This window comes from Sciurus carolinensis, chromosome 1 (genome assembly GCF_902686445.1).
Source record: "Sciurus carolinensis chromosome 1, mSciCar1.2, whole genome shotgun sequence".
NCBI lineage: Eukaryota > Metazoa > Chordata > Mammalia > Rodentia > Sciuridae > Sciurus > Sciurus carolinensis.
In genome coordinates, this window is record NC_062213.1 from 197,500,497 (window position 1) to 197,517,113 (window position 16,617).

The 16,617-nt window shown below is 57.3% G+C and overlaps 1 protein-coding gene across 1 annotated transcript in view; it reads left to right on the forward strand.

The window, feature by feature from the left end:
- Padi2 (peptidyl arginine deiminase 2) overlaps positions 1–16,617 on the forward strand; it is a 43,141-nt gene that overhangs the window by 6,131 nt on the left and 20,393 nt on the right. The window contains exons 2-4 of the mRNA XM_047562735.1: positions 7,360–7,543; positions 8,578–8,650; positions 14,247–14,308. Coding sequence (XP_047418691.1) covers positions 7,360–7,543; positions 8,578–8,650; positions 14,247–14,308 — 319 coding nt within the window. The remainder of the gene's footprint in view (positions 1–7,359; positions 7,544–8,577; positions 8,651–14,246; positions 14,309–16,617) is intronic.

Here is a 16,617-nt window from a genome sequence, read left to right on the forward strand (position 1 = left end):
TCTCTGACTCCCACCTACTTAATAAGCAGGGGGCTCCAGAGGTCCCTAAGGCCTTTCCTCTGGTCCTCTGCTGAGCCAGGCACTACCCTCAGCCGCCCTCTGCCTGGGGCCTCTAACCTGTGGGTTCTTTGCAGGGGGAGCAGCCAGGCCTGGATCTCAGGGGGCTGCAGTGCACGTCACACTCTGCCACCACGTCCCTGGGATTGGTTTGGAGAAGGGTTTGTCCCCACAGACTTCCATGTGCTCATCTGTAAAATGGGATGGCCTGGGTACAGGCCTCATGGAATTAGCCAAAGGGTGGGCCGTACCAAGGCTGGGTCCAGGGCCTGGTACGGCGCCAGGTACTCAGTGAGCAGTTATTAAGCATTGGTATTGGGCTTAGTATAATATTAAAACAAATCACGATAAGATGTGCTTCCTGCTCTCAAAGTGTTCCTAACACCCGTGGGGAAGATGCTGAACACTTGTTGGTGTCGTCTGAAGCACCGGCAAAGCGGGGAGGGGTGAATCCTGGCTGATGGACTCAGGGAAGGCGTCCTGGACAAGGTGACAGCTCAGCTGGGTATGGAAAGATGGCGGGGCCAGAGTGCTACAGGGGAGCGAGCACACCTGGCAGGAAGGGCATCAGTCACTGACCCAGTGTATAAGACTAGAGCGTCAATGACCTGGGACCAGGGCTTCGAAGTCATTGCTCAAGTGTTGAACTTTGATCTGTAGGGAGTAGGGAGTCACTGAAGGTCTGTGAGGAAGAGAGTGACCATAGATGAGATCATTTCATCACCAAGGAGGCACCAGTGCCTCCTACGAAGGGCTGCTGAGGTCCCAGGTGGAGGAGGAGACTGGCTGAGACAGACGCCATGCTGGCCTCTGCTGATCCCTGCCCAGGGCAGCTGCCCGCCATCACTGTACAGAGCCCGGGTGTGAGACCTGAGTGGGGACCTTGCCTCCCTCCCTCTTTCTGTCCTCGAGGGTGCTCGCCCCAGGCTGGTACCCAGGACTCCCCCTTCCAACTCCTCCAAAGACCCGAGGACAGGATGTCACACCCAGGCTGCCAGGAGCTGGGGTCACTCTGGGGAGGAGCCCCGGCTGGTGTTAATGAGGTCCAGGCCAGATGGACAAGCCGAGGGTGCCAGGTGCCAGCCAGGAGCAGGCGCGCCATGCCGTCAAGCCTGGGACCGAGGGAGCCTCCCAGCACCTCGAGGCCGAGCCAGGGACCTGCCCCCCTGACTGAGCCAAGACCAGAGGGGCTGGGTGGCTCCCCAGCGGCCGCGCAGTGCTTGAGGGGCTGGGCAGGTGTCCTTTTGTTAGGCACCAACCACCTGGCCATTTCCCTCCACGTCCGTGGCCACCCTCTGGTCTAAGCCAACCTCACCACTCAGCCGGGTGCCCACCGCAGTCGCCTGCTGGGTGAGCTTCTGCGGTGCTCAGATGGTCGGGCCCCCCAGGGACTCCCCTGGACTCCAGAGGCCTTTAGCCTCTGTGCCCCAGTTTGACTCCCCAGGCCCACTTTTGTGATGCCTGCCCCCCCAGCCCCCCAATTCCCCAATCTCCGCACCGTCTGGATTCTCCCTCCGTGTGCCCCCACCTTGCTCCCAGATCATCCCTGCTCACCTTCTTGCAGTTTCTCGAACACGCCAGGCTGACGTCTGCCTTGGGCCATCGCCCAAGCCGCCCTCCTTGCCTGGAAGTCACCAGGCAGCTTAGTGCCTGGTTTTCCGGCCGTTTGCCAGACCCGATGAATCAGGAAAGCAGGAGGTGGGCCCAGCAACCCGACTGTAAACAGGCCCCGCAGGTGAAGTTCATGCACATTCGAGCTCTTCAGACTGAAGTTTAGACCCTAGCTCAAATGCCACTTCCTCAGGGTCCCTCCTTGAGCCCCAGACCAGGCCTCATGGCACCTCAATGATTGTGTGATCTAAACTCTTTCTCATCCCCTGGAATATCAGTGCCACACACTCAGAGAACACGTTATCTTTTCCAACACGTCTACCCCCAGCGCCTAGATCTGTGCCTGGCACATAGTAAGTGTTCAATAAATACTACACGTTTAGTGGACCAGTGGCGTGTGAGCACGCCCTCCCGCTCAGCCCTTCCTACAGCAGACGTACAGACGCACCGTGTGCCTGGTCCAGCCAGGCGCTGAGACCAGATTAGAATAGGAGCCAGCTGCCCCAGGGGGAAATACACACGGGCACAATGGATGGAGCTGGGTCTCCAAGGAGAGATGGACATTTGCCAGGCACAGAGGTCAGGGGAGGGCATGTGGGGTAGAAGGAACGGCACTTGCAAAAATGCTTGATGAGACGGAATGAGGACAGGAATGGGCAGGTCACAGAAAATGAGTCAAGCTGAGGCAGGGGGGCGGGGGGGCCTGGATGCCACCTGATGAGCACCAGGCTGCAGGGTGTGGGTGGGTCCCGCAGCCCCCCAAGTCCAAGCCAGTGGACACTGTTTAAACAGCCCCCTGGTCAGCTGAGAAGGACAGGTTCCTTCATTCATTTTCTCCCAAAGCACATGCTAAGCACAGCCGTCCCGGGTGCTGGGACTCGGGCAGGCCGGGCTCCAGGCAGCCTGTCCTTCCACCCTCTCTCTTAGGTCTCTTTGCGATAAGCAGAAGAGACGTCCTCGTAACCACTCCCAGTCCTCCCCTTTCCCTGCAGCCTCCGGGGACCCTCGAGTTGCCCGAAGCCCCACTCCCTGGCTCTCGAGTTTCTGCAGGGGATTCTCAGAGGATCTTCCTGGAGAGGGAAGCGGCCAACAGGATCCACGGGGGACAAAGGTGCCTTTGTCCCTTCTGCCAGGGCCACTCCAAGAATAGCTGTTTGCTCAGCTCCCAGCATGACTGGTGCTGAGTCCAGGGAGGGTGTGGGGCTCTGGGTCTCTGATGTGGGCCAGGTGTTAACCCTCTGGACCCTCTGGGGCCTCCTCCAGTTTCTCACTGGCCCAGAGGAATGAAAGCGGCAGGAAGCATCATTAAAGGAGCTAAGGCAGGCTCCCGAGAGTCCATCCCCTCGTCCGTCTGAGTATAACGGTGGCTCTGGGCAAAGGTGGGCGGGAATTCAGCACAGGCCCACCCCTTTGCCCCTCTGGCTCTGGTTGCACCCTCCCATTTAACACTCAGTAACACAGAGAGGGAAAGCCACTTGCGCTAGGCCACCCAGCAAGCTGATGTGCAAAGCTGGGATCTGCAGTGGAGGGAGGTGTCCCAGACCCACGCCTTTTTGTCAAAACCATCTTCCATCTGTGGCACTGTTAGCTCATTATTTTCTTTAAACTGCTCACCCTTTTCGTAATAGCTTGATTTTAAATGGAGGTCTCGTAGCAGTCCATAATGGCGGGGCTCTATCAGGTGCCGTAGAAAGAGACTTCAGTAAACACACCAGTGGTCCTTCAGGCCCTCGTCCATTCCTCTATGGTCTTGGCGTCCACACCCCCCGGGAAAGGCTCGCCCTTAGCCTTCTCAGTCCCGCCCTCTCAGCTGGGTACCAGTGACATGCCCAGCTGTGCTGGGCTCTGAAGGATGAGGCTGGAGGAGGCTGGACCCTGCCGTGGGGAGGTGGTCCAGAGGAGGGCAGGTAGCACGCAGGGGCACCACGTGGCAACACCGTGAGGGAAAGGTGTCACCTGCCCTGCAGAGGACGGGCAGGAGGGCAGGCGGTCACCCGTGTCTTAGGGGCCGGCTGTAGCCCTCAGAAGGGGAAGGGACACACTCCGGACCCCTCAGCAAGTCCGCGGCAGATCTGGACTCAAGCACAGATCTTCCACAAGGCATCCCGGGCCCAGGGCCCTTGCCGGACTCTGCCTCTCCTGATGATGGTGCAGACGGAGGGCGGCCACCCGTCAGTCCAGCGTCCCCTGCTAGGCCTGCTGGAGGAAGCAGAGACCAGACAGAACAGAGTGCCCTCGAGCTCCTCTGCCAACACTGGGAACAGGCTGCCCAGCCTCGCCCACCGCCTCCTCAGTGCCCACGCCCAGTGGTCTCTGCCAGGCGCCCCTGTGGACGATGGCCTGGTTCCGTCATTCCAGGGGGTTTTGTTCGGTGGGTCGTTTGGTTTCTGCTCTGCTGTGGACCGAACCCGAGCCTTGCGGGCCAGCCAAGTGCTCCACCGCTGGACCACACGGCAGCCCCCAACCGTGGCCTGGGTCAGAAAGACGCTGCCTGACCGCCTCCAGAGGCTCATGCTCATGGCCGTGACCGCAGGGCTCTAACCACTGGGCAGCAGGGCTAAGTGTCCAGATCCGTGCTTCCCGCATGGCCCCTGGACCAGCAGCACCAACGGACCCCGGAAACGGGCGGGAACACACACCCTCAGGCACACCCTGATCTCCAGATCCCAACATCTGCCGTGGGCCGAGGCCTCGGGGTGGCTGCGCTGGGCTCCGAGAGGCCCCCGCCTGAGCCTCTCGTTCCAGCCCGGCCCCTGCCAGCTGCCTCCACCTCACCCAGGGATGCCAGCCAGACTCTCCAGGGACGGATCGGCACGTCCGCAGTGTCAAGAGGGGAAAATGCCCGAAGATCAGACCGCGCTCCTGACGGTTCTGATGCCCAGCCAAGGTTATGAACCCCAGAACCTGAGCGCTGGTCCCCAAAGGGCAGACGCACCGCACCCTCCTGCTTACGTCTCGGTCTCAAGCCCCAGGCGAATCCCACCCAGAGCCCCCTGAGCCTTTCGGAATCTTCAGAGCAGGCGCGGGGCTTAGCGAAACCGCCGGCCGGGCGCCTGTCCTCCCCGTTACCTCCCCTAAGCCACCGTCTTATCAGCTCGGGCGGCCATAACCCCCTGGAGCAGAGAGCAGGAGTGTGAAGTCAGGGTGCCAGCCGGCTGTGACATGCAGAGGGCCCTCTGCCTTGCTCACTGGCCACCTTGTGACCTTGCCCTGGTGTGGCCTTCCTGTTGGGTGGGGGAACGTCACCATAGCAGCCAGACCAAACCAGTTGGTTCTGCCTGAAGTCTTGATGCCTTTTCAAGAATTCTAAAAGCATTTCCTTCTCAGTGGAAAACCACCCCCACACTCAAGGAATCACTATCCGCAGGAGGAGAATTCCAGATCAAGGGATCTGTCAACTGGGCCTCCCCATCCTGCCCATTTAGAACCCGGGTTCTGGGCTCCCTCCCTATGAGAACTCAGTGACAGACAGGGAGACAGGGTCCTAGGCCCAAGTCTGTCTTTGGAGCAAATTCCTCCCTCTGTCTGGGTCTTATCACTTACCATGTGCTCCCAAAGCACAGCACAGCTGGGAGGCGATCCTTAAGAATTCAGGTCCTGCTGGGTGTGGTGGTGCACGCCTGTGACCCCATCAACTGGGAGGCCAGGAAGGAGGATACAAGTTCAAGGCCAGCCTCAGCAACTTAGCGAGGCCCTGAGCAACTTTGTGAGACCCTGTCTCAAGATAAAAAGTGACATCAGCTTAGAATCAGACTTCCTTACAAGACTCCTAAAGCGCCAGAAGTAAAATTAAGAATCAATAAATGGGATGGATTCAAACTCAAAGGCTTTTTCTCAGCAAAGGAAATAATCAACAACGTGAAGAGAGAGCCTACAGAGTGGGAGAAAATCTTTACCACACACACTTCAGATAGAGCACTAATCTCCAGAATTTATAAAGAACTCAAAAAACTCAACACCAAAAATACAAATAACCCTATCAATAAATGGGCTAAGGAGCTGAACAGACACTTTGTAAGGAATCCCACGAAAACCACGCCAGGCATGGGAAATCACATAAGGGAGTTTATTAAGCAAACAGTGTCTCCCTGCAGGGTGAGAGAGAAAATGAGAGGAAAAGAAAGGGAAAGAGAAAGGGCGTGCGCAAGAAAGTGTGAAAGCGAGAGGATAGAGAAAGTGAGGAGGAGAGAGAGAAAGATGAGAAAGATGGCGGGGTAGCTACAGTAAAGTAGTTGAATCCCGCCGGGCTAACAGGGGACCAATATCCGAGAAGGACGCTTGCAAGCTGACTGATGAACCAATAGCTAGCCAGGATGTTCACAGACTGACAAGTGGTTGGGAGGCAGGGAAAATGACCGCACCTGATGGGCAGGGGAGCAGCTTTATACATTACATTCCCCCATTTCTGTTTTTATAAGAAAATCTTTTGCTCTCCAGTTCTTTCCCGCCTTCTCTCTCCTTCCTGCCTAAGTGACTAGGGCTGGTTCTGCAGGTGAGATGTAGAAAGTCCATTCTCCAGGGGTAGTCTTCATCTTCCAGACTTCCAGAGGCAGATGGCATTCATGGACTTCACACATCACAGAAGAAGTTCTACAAATGATCAACAGATATATGAAAAAATATTCAACATCTCTAGTAATAAGAGAAATGCAAATCAAAACCACCCTAAGATTTTTTCTAACCCCAATTAGAGTGGCAATTATCAAGAACACGAGCAACAATAGGTGTTGGCGAGGATGTGGGGAAAAAGGCACACTCAGACATTGTTGGTGGGACTGCAAATTGGTGCAGCCACTCTGGAAAGCAGTGTGGAGATTCCTTAGAAAACTTGGAATGAACCCACCATTTGACCCAGTTATCCCACTCCTTGGCCTATACCCAAAGGACTTAAAATCAGCGTACTACAGTGATGCAGCCACATCAGTGTTTATAATAGCTCAATTCACAATAGCTAAATTGTGGAACCAACCTAGAAGCCCCTCAATAGATGAATAGATAAACTGTGGTATAGATGCACAATGGAATATTACTCAGTCATAAAGAAGAATAAAATTATGGCATTTGCAGTTAAATGGAGTTGGAGAATATCATGCTAAGTGAAATAAGCCAATCCCAACAAACCAAAGACCAAATGTTTTCTCTGATAAGCGGATGCTTATATATAACGGAGGGGTGGAACTGTAAGGAAAGAATGGAGGAAAATTAGATTGTGTAGAGGGAAATGAGGGGTGGAGGGGCAGGGGGAAGGAAAGATGGTGGAATGAGACAAACATCATTACTCTATGTACATGTATGATTGCACAAATGGTGTGACTCTACTACTTCATGTACAACCAGAGAAATGAAAAGCTGTTGTCCCATTTGTGTACAATGAATCAAAAAAAAAAAAATTCAAAAAGAGATAAAAAATGGAAAGGGTTGGGATGTAGCTCTGTGGTTAAGCACCTCTGGGTTCAATCTCTGTACCAAAAAAAAAAAAAAAAAATGTCCAGGTCTCCAGGCCCCTACCTGCTAATCTGTATATTAGCAAGCTCCCCTCATGACCAAGTGACTGCCCTGTGACTGGGTCCTCTGAGTCCCCAGACCAGACCAGGGAGAGACCTGGCAGCCCTACCCTCCAGGAGTCTGCTCCTGAAGACCCCGTTGCAACTCTCCCGGGCGCCTCCTGACCCTCAGTCTCTCTCCCTACAGTGCGGCCCCAGCCGGGGCCCAAACCTTCAGCCTGAAGCACTCGGAGGACGTGTGGGTGGAGGTGGTCCGCGACGGGGAGGCTGAGGAGGTGGCCACCAACGGCAAGCAGCGCTGGGCCCTCTCGCCCAGCACCACACTGCGGCTCACCATGAGCAAGGCCAGCACCGAGGCCAGCAACGACAAGGTACGCGCAGGGCGGGCTGGACGAGTCCATCCCAGAGACACAGAATGCCAGCCACCCGCGTCCTTGCCGGCCCCGGAGGCCACATCCAAAAGGCAGAAAGAAGGAGTGAAGCATGTTCAGAATAGACTGCTTAAGCCCACATACCAAAATATCACTTCGAAGCCGGGCGTGGTGGCGCACACCTGTGATCCCAGCAGCTCGGGAGGCTGAGGCAGGAGGATCACAAGTTCAAAGCCACCCTCAGTGAAAGCGAGGCGCCAAGCAACTCAGTGAGACCCTGTCTCTAAGTAGAATATAACACAGGGCGGGGGTGTGGCTCAGTGGTCGAGTACCCCTGGGTTCCATTCCCAGCCCCCCCACAAAAGTCTCTTGACATGTCCTGGATATAAAAAATCAACAAGAAGACTTAATATTCTTTTCCCACAACAAACCTGCATCCTCAGCGCACCTGAGTTCACACTAGTCACATTCCAGTGCTTGGCGGCCATGCAGCTGGTGGCCGTTGATGGGGCAGCGCCCTGTTAGACCCTGGAATGACGTTGCCACAGAGGGTGGAGCGTGGGCTGCTGGGTGACAGGCCTCTCAGACGCTCAGAACCCCAGGGAGAGGCGACAGCCGCAGCCCCCTGGACCTCAGCCCGTGACGCGGGGTGCCGAGCGCTGGGGGAGTCTGCTCTCTGGATTCCCCCATTTCCAGCTTCACCAGATGCCATGATGGCGTCTCAGGCCTGTCCCCTCCCCACCCAGGAGCCTAGTGGGAGCTGCAGGCACAACATGGCAGATGTGGGGACCCCGCAGGCAGCGGGGTGTACAGGTGGCATCCTGGCTGCACTCTGAGCAGAGTCCCGGTCTAGTTCGATCACCTGGGAGAGGCGGCGGAACAACCCTGGAGCACCTCCTGGAGGAGGCTGCTCGGACATGGAGGGCTTGCCGGGCGGGGGCGGGACGGGGGCGGGGCGGGCGGTACCTCCGGCTTTCCCGCTTGTGACCCGTGGTCTCTGTCCTCCTCTCTACCCCCGTGCCCCTCCCTCCAAGGTCACCGTCAACTACTACGACGAGGAGGGCAACGCCCCCATCGACCAGGCTGGGCTCTTCCTCACGGCCATTGGTGAGTCAGCGGGGCTGGGGTCTCCGGCTGCTGCCCCCAGGGCCTGCCCACCGCCCTGCCCACTGCCCTGCCCCGCCGCATCGCGCTCTTAGCCCTGGCAGCTGCAGCCTCCTCTGAATAATGCAGACCTGGGAGGGCACGGCACCTGCCCTCCCCTGCTGTCCTGCCGCCAGGGGCACCTGCAGGAGGAGGCGTGCCCTGGTCTGCCAGGGACTCACCCAGCGTCGGTTCGCTTTCTAGGCTCCTCCCACCCCCAGCTCTCTCCTGCAGCCTGGAAAAGAGCTCCCCACTGTCCTTGTCCTCTGCAAACCCAGTCCTGGGGGCAGAGCTACAGTCTGGGGTCCTCAGCTCACCTAGTCCAAGTCCTTCATTTGATGCACGGGATGCTGAGGCCCAGAGAGGTTGAAAACTCATTCAAAGTCACACAGCAACCAGGTGGTAGGTCGATTCTGGGATCAGGATGACTCCCCCAACCCAGGTTCTTTCCAGTGCACTACACTGCCCTGCCCTGGGTGCCAGGCCCACACGCCAGGGAGGGCAGCCAGCTGTGTACTGGGTGTGTTATAAAACAGTAGCGAAGGCTCCCTCCTGCGCACACCAACGCCGAGCCTAGGACTGCGGGTGCCTTTAGAAGCGGGAGCTCCGGGGCCAGTCGGGCTCCGAGCGGACTAGATATGTTAGCACCGTGATTGTGATCGATTCTCTCTCCTCTCTTCCTTTGCACGGGCCTGGGGATCGAATCCTGTGCGTGTTGGGCGGGCGCTCTGCTCTGCCCCGAGCTGCCCACGGCCCTTCCATCTAGCCTTACAGTTGCAGGGACAGGCATGATTCTCGTCCCTGCTTTACAGATGAGAAAATCAAGGCTCTGGAAAGGAAAAACTAACAAAAGGTTGCCGGGGGCTACACACCTAGAAAGTGGCTGGTGTGACGTAAGTCACCTGGGTTATGTCACATCCTTGGGGGTTGTGGATCCTCCCCTGCACCCCCGCCAGCCTCCTCTGAGCCCTCAGCCACAGAAACAGGCTCAGCAGCAGCGCCTTCCCGCTCCTCAGCCGACCCCGGAGTGGGCTTGGTTGCTGGTCAGACTATCCCTCTTTCTGCATCTGAGGGGTGCCCAGCCCGGGCATGGGGCCTTTGTTCGGGATGACCTCAGGGGGCCTTGGAGATGAAACCAAAGACTCCCTGGTGTGCTGAGCTTGGCACGTGAGCACCCCCCGCATGCACACCCCCAGGCCATCTCGGATGACTGTCCCCAGGAAACCGAATCCCACAGAGACAGGGACACCTGAGGACAACGGCAGGAAAGGCAGGGGCCAGAGAGCTGGCAGATGAAGGTGATCCTGGGGCTGCCTGTGCCATTAAGACACCCGCCAACGCGGGTAAACGGGAGGCAGACGGCCCCGAGGAGGCAGGGCGAGGCTGTCCTCACCAGAGACAAGCTGGTTCTCAGGGGACCTGCCCAGAGGGCACTCGGCTGCCCTCGCCAGCCATGCCAAGGCTCTGAGTCTCTGTGCTCCCCCGACATTTGGGTATTTAACTGCCGTATCTTCCAGATTCCTAGGTTCCATGGGTCAGTAAAACGGCCCCCTTTGTGCCCCTAAGAAATTTGAGAAGCTTGACAACTTTGATGCATGACCAAAAAAATAGGGACAAAATATGACAACTGGCCATCGGCTCCCACTGACAACACCTGACAAGTGGGCCGATGTCCTCTCAGAAGAAAAGGCCGCATTGTGAAGATCGGCTTCGTGAAAACCTGCCCCTCCGAACACGGGACTGGCTTCCCGCAGAGGCGCCGATCCGGGCCTTCTCGCCCTTGGCACCTACCCAGGAGCCTTGAGCCCCACATCCCGAGCAATCCATCAGGCCAGTGCCTGGGAGGCAGGGCCACCCTGGACCACACTGCCCCTCAGGCCAGCTCCATCGCATCTCAAGCCTCAGTTTCCTCCCGTGCCAGACGGGATGCGCGGGGCGTTCTTGCACAGTGCTTCCAGGGGGTGCTTCACGGAGTGGCCCATGCAAAGGGCCCGTGCCAAGGCCCAGGGCAGGTGCTCAGCCGGTGCCCTCTCAGCACCCTCGCTCCGGTGGCCACACCGACTCTTCCTGGGTGAAGATGAAACTCACTGTCGCGCAGTCTTTGCCCTGGAGACAAATACATGGTGCCCTTGGCCAAATCAGGCCCGAGTTCTTCCCAGTCCTGCAAGGACTTGCTGTGTGACCTTGACAAGTAGCCCAGCTCCTCTGGGCTTCACTTTTTCCAAGCTGTAGAGTGGAAATTAACCCCTGAGGACCTCACGACTCTCTCCGAGCTGATTTGCAAAGACTTCCTATTGAAGGGAAAGTGGGAGGGGAGGGGTGTGGGGCAGGGGCTCCTGCCAGGTCCTGGCAGGCCAGGAACTAGTAGCCACCACCCCAGGTGCCCATCGGGCCCCCTGACCAGCACCCTCTTGGCTGCGGGGGAGGGAGTCCTCGCTCCCCCTGCATCCCAAGTGGCCCCAAGGCACGAAGGCCAGCACCCGCCACTGTCCATGGGGCCGGCAGCCGGCCAAAACACGGCTGAGGCCTGGTGTCTTGATTCTCAGGGCAGACTGCCTTGAACCCAATCCTAGTGACATTTCCCGTTAATCTGCCCCACACCCAGGCGCCACCTGACCCCATGGAGCTATTCAGAGGAGCTGAGGTAGGAGCCCGAGCCTCTGGGAAATGTCTGGAGCCCAGAGTCCCCGAAACAGGTGTCCTCGCCCTCCTCCCGCTGGGGAAGGCAGAGCCATCCCAGGAGGGCGGCGATCGGGCAGGTCACGCCAGCCCTGTTGGCTGTCCCCGCAGGCTTCGGCCCTCTGGACTGGGTCGATCAGACCTGGGGAGCCCGGCAGGGGAGCAGACCCAGGAGATGGCTTGCGACGTGGGGGACCTCGGGGAGGGAGGAGGGCAGAGAGGGCCACTGCAGTTGGCCTTAGGGTCAGGGCGCAGGTCCCGAGAGAGAAATCCAGAGAGAGAGAGATCCCAAAGCCCGGTGCGGGTGGGAGGAGGTGATAAGGGCCCAATTATGAAAGGCCTGAATTTCATAACAGGAAGGCAGCAAAGCTGTCTCAATTTAATAAAGCAAGAAATAGCAAGAAGCATTTTATTTTGTACCAGGAAGATGAGAAAAGGAACTAGGCAGGAAACTGATGTTTTTCTTCAGAAACTATTTAGTACAGTTTTGGGTTTTTGTTTGTTTGTTTGCACATGGTACAAATATTACATTGAAAATTTTCCGTTTGCTTGACTTTTGTTTTTTGTTTGTTTGTTTGTTTTTGTTTTTTGGTGCTGGAGATCGAATCCAGGCACTTTACCACTGAGCCACAGCCTCACCCGTTATTTATTTATTTATTTTTTTAGTTGCGGTGGACATAATACCTTTGTTTTATTGGTTTATTTTTACGTGTGCTGAGGATCGAACCCAGTGCCTCACGCGTGCCCGGCTAGCGCTCTGCCGCTGAGCCAGCCCCAGGCCTCCTCAGCCCCTTTTTTGTTTGTTTTGAGACAGGGTCTCGCTGCGTTGCTGAGTCGCTGAGGCTGGACTCAGACTTGTAATCCTCCTGCCTCAGGCTCCCAAGTTGCTGGGATCACAGGCGGGCACCACTGTGCCTGACTAAATTGATAAAATTTTAGAAGTTAAGAAAGTCAGACTGCAACATAAACACCTCAGAATCCCTCTCCTACGGGCCCATGGACATCGCAAAGAGCTTCCACTTTACCTTGCCCTTGGAGACAAAGGCCACAGGGCTGCCGGGCGGGGGACATGCCTCTTTCCCTGGCCGTGACCTTCAGGGGAGTGAGTTGGGTCTTTGAAGGTGGACTTGGCTTTGGGAACCAGCCTGGGTCAGCCGGCGGTCAGTCAGAGGTCGTCCTAGGTCAGTGGCGAGAACAGGACAGCACAGAACAGATCTGGAGGCAGAGGCCTGGGAGAGAACCTGGCTCTGACTCTGGGGTCTTCAGGGGTCGCGTCCCTGCTGGGGGCCTCGGTTTCCTCGTCTGTGAGGAAGTAGGGTGGGGACACCTCCCCAGGAGTGACCCAGAGGACAGCGTGCCGCGGAAAGCAGTGAGCAGCCGGGTGGGAGAGGAGCGTGGCGGGCGGGAGCCGGGAGCAGCCCCTTCCCACACCTGAGCCTCAGCCTCTTCGGGAGCAGCTGGCGCCCCCTGCCCTCTGCCCCCTGGCATCCTTGTCTGGCACCAGCCTCGGCCTTGCTCTCCTGTGAAATGGGTCCAGTGACACTTCCCTCCCGGGACGGGAGGCTCCCTCAGAGCAGGTCTGTGCCCAGCGCCAGCGCCTGGCCCGGAGCCCAGCGCCCCGCACTCGCTCCACAGCGGCTCCCACAGTCTCCCAGGAGGCCTCCAGGAGGCAGGACACGCAGCCTCTTCCAGGGACCTCCCTGCCCCACCTTCTTGCCCGTTTCTACCCCAGGACAGCCGCGTTCAGGGTCAGGAGGCACAGTGAGGGCACGTGGGCACAGTGAGGACCCGGTGTGATCCGTGGACCCAGTTGGGCCGAGCCACCAAGGGCAGGGTGACATCTGCGCTCCTCCTGTGCCAGGACCCTCCTCACACCCCCCACCCAGGGAGAGGGTGTGCCTGCCCCAGGGACTGACCAGGAGCGCGGCCGTCCCCCCAGCCCACCTCCGTCCAGTCAGGCGCGGCGTGCCCAGGCCCCCTCGGGCCACTCTGGAAGCAGCACAGCTCTCTCTGGGTGACACTCTCGAAGCCGCCCAGCAGCACCCACTCCATTGGACAACCTCTGCAGGCGTTTTGACTGCCACACTTAGGGGTGTTGTTGGCTTCTAGCAGGTAGAAGGCAGGCTGCTTCCCGCACCTGCCATGCACAGGAAAGTCCCCACAGCCATTCTCTGGCTCAAATGACAGCAGTGCCTGCCATTGCAATTAGTGCAACCACTGTAACAGGAAAGGGCTCCCTGTTGTTAGTGAGGAAATTGGAGCTCAGAAAGGTTGTCTAATCTGCCCAAAGTCACACAGCTCATAAGCAGAGAACCAGGGATCCAAACCAACACTGTCTAATGCTAAACCTTCTCACTGCCCCACAGTCTCCACAAAGCCTGTGTCCATGGCAGGTCCAAGGAAGCTAAAGTTCCCTCCCCCAAGAGAAGGGTGAAGCAGGGACCCGGTCCTGGGTCATCTAGCAGGAGCCCCGATCACAGGCACCCTCAGATCAAGAGGGGTTGAAGATATGGTTCCTCACCCAGAGGAAAACCCTCCGTCCTTGGAGGTGGGATCTAGACTTGTGGGAGTTCTTGGAGAGGAGGACGTGTGTACAGATGCACACGCGCACACACAGGTACACACCCAGGTGGACCGGGAAAGACAGGGCCCCCTACCTGCAGCACCCCGAGGCTGTAAGCTGCCCAGTCCACAGTGTCTGCTGAGGTTCCCTGGTGGTGGTGGACATTAGCCAGGGGCTCGGAGAAGATGAGCTCGGCAAGGCGCCATCTCCAGCGCCCGAGCGCCTGGGTGAGTGGCACGCTGGTCCCACAGGTCTCCCTCATGTCTGTGCCACCCTGTCTGGCGGGCTCAGCAACTCACTCATGTCTCTCCTCCCCAGAGATCTCCCTGGACGTGGATGCGGACCGGGATGGCGAGGTGGAGAAGAACAACCCAAAGAAGGTACCTAGCCGACCGTCAGGGTCGACTCGGCCCGACCTGGGGCAGCTCGAGGGCAGAGCCCCAGACCAGACCCTGCAGGCAGCCGCAAGACTCCCACCAGGCGCCGACTCCCCGCAGAGCAGGAGACAGACGACAGGCTCCCAGACACACAGGCACCAGGGACAGCCCAGCCCGGGCAGAGCCCAGGTTCCCCATAGGATCCGCTGCAGAGCAGCCTCCTTCCCAAGCCTGGTTCCCTGGTCGGTTCATGGAGCCATGGGAGAGAATAACGTGCCTGAAACAGCACACATAGGGGCATCTGCTGTTCTTCGGCCCATTTGTTATTTTAAAATCGAGGGGCAGGTGAGGCCCTCGCGATCCTAGGGCGGCACTGATCGCGCTCGGTCCAAGGGGCGCCTGCTTCTACTCACGCGCCCCGTCTCCATTTGTCCGCCAGCGGCTGGCTTACTTTCTTGCCTCCTGCTTCCTCCATTCCGCTTCTGCTTCCCACGGAGGACCATGTTCATGGGTGAGCGTGTGCCTCGTTCTGTCCTCGCGATTCCTGGGAAACGTGTGGCGTGCTTGGCGGGCCCGTGTTTGAACTTGGCCGACAGCAAGGTGTTCTCGCCCTGACTCCGTTTTGGGCTTCATCCTCAGCCCCGTCCTTAAGCTCCTTTGGTTTTCCATGGGTACGGCTAGGAGTTGCTTTTAATTAGTTTTCATCTGATGCCTCCTTTATCCTTTAGACCTTTGCCGTGGGCACAATCTGACTTTTTCGGAGGCAGGGGTAGTGGGGACTGAACCCAGGGATGCTCACTACTGAGCCACACCCCCCAGTCATTTTTATTTTATTTATTTTTATGTTGAGAAAGGGTCTCGTTCAGTTGCCCAGGCGGACTCAAACCCGCAATCCTCCCGAGTCATCGGTGAAAGCAAAATAGCAAAAACAGGACCTTCCTGGACGGGTCAACCACGGCTTTTATTAAGCGATGGAGTTAAGCAGCAGAGGGGCACATTTTCAGGCGAGAAAATGGCAACTGGGGCTTGATTTGTATAGGGTTTAGTGAGACTTGAATCCTAACAGGAAGTGCCTGTTGGGCAGAGGGGGTGAGGCTTGTGAAAGGCCAGAGCCCATTGTTACTGTCTCCTTTCTCCCTGGGGGTTGCTATTGTCCGCATGCTTCAATTGTGACTATGGGCATGCACCACCTGCCCAGCCAGCCACATGTGACTTTTATCCAAACCATCAGAAGTCCGGTTTAATTATAAATAGATGAAATCGATAATACTTATTCTTCAGTGCTGGGGATTAAACTCAGGCTAAACCCCTGCTCTACCACTGAAGGACACCATAGCTAGATGAGTACTTTAAAAAGTAAAATAAGCCGGGCGTGGCGGCACACACCTGTAATCCCTGCTTCTTGGGAGGCCTAGGCAGGAGGATTACAAGTTCAAGGCCAGCCGCAGCAACCTAGTGAGATGCTGTCTCAAAATAAGAAAATTAAAAGGGACGGGGATGTGGCTCAGTGGTAGAATGGCCCTGGGTTCAATTCCCCATACTGGAAAAAAAAGAAAAGGTAGCCCAGTGAGAAGTCCGGGGCCTAGCCTCTCTCCCCAGGCGCTCTGCAGATCGGGCAGGGAACCTCTGGCCTGTGGGAGCCCCTTCTTCCTTGTTCTTGGCTGGGCTCCTCAGCCCAGGTCAGCCCTGCACGAGCATTCTGTGTCTGCAGCCAAGCCCTATGACGGCTGAGACTCGGCAACACCAGGGAGAAAGACGCTCTCAGCCTCTCCCAGGGGGCTGAGCAGTCTTGGCAAAGTCACACAATCCCTTGGGCCTAAACTGGGCCAGTATTTCTACTCCTGGGTCAGCGAAGTTTCCACCTTCTCTTTGCTCATCCCATAAACTCTGGTCGGGCATCTTTTATGTTCCAGGACTGGGTCAGACTCAGGGAATGCACAAAGAACAAGAGAAACCCGGCCCTCAGGGAGACCTTGTCCTGGGGGACCAGGGAAGACCTGCGTTCCATCAAGAACGACATGCACAACTGTTGTCATAACAACCATCCTAAGTGCACCCCAAAGGCTGTGTGCGGGGTCATGTGTGTTAGCACAAAAAGACCAGGCAGGACGCAAACCTCACGGGTCACCTCAGCTGTTTATTGGGGGGGTGCAGGGATGAGATGGTGCCCATGAACCCACTTTCCTGGTGGAAAATGAGCCACCGATCAGAGCACGGGACTGGGTTTATACAGGTGATTTTGAGGGGTGGTCTAGTGAGCATATCAGTTCCCTTGGATACTCAGGAATTTGATCTTTGGGGACAAGGTCTGT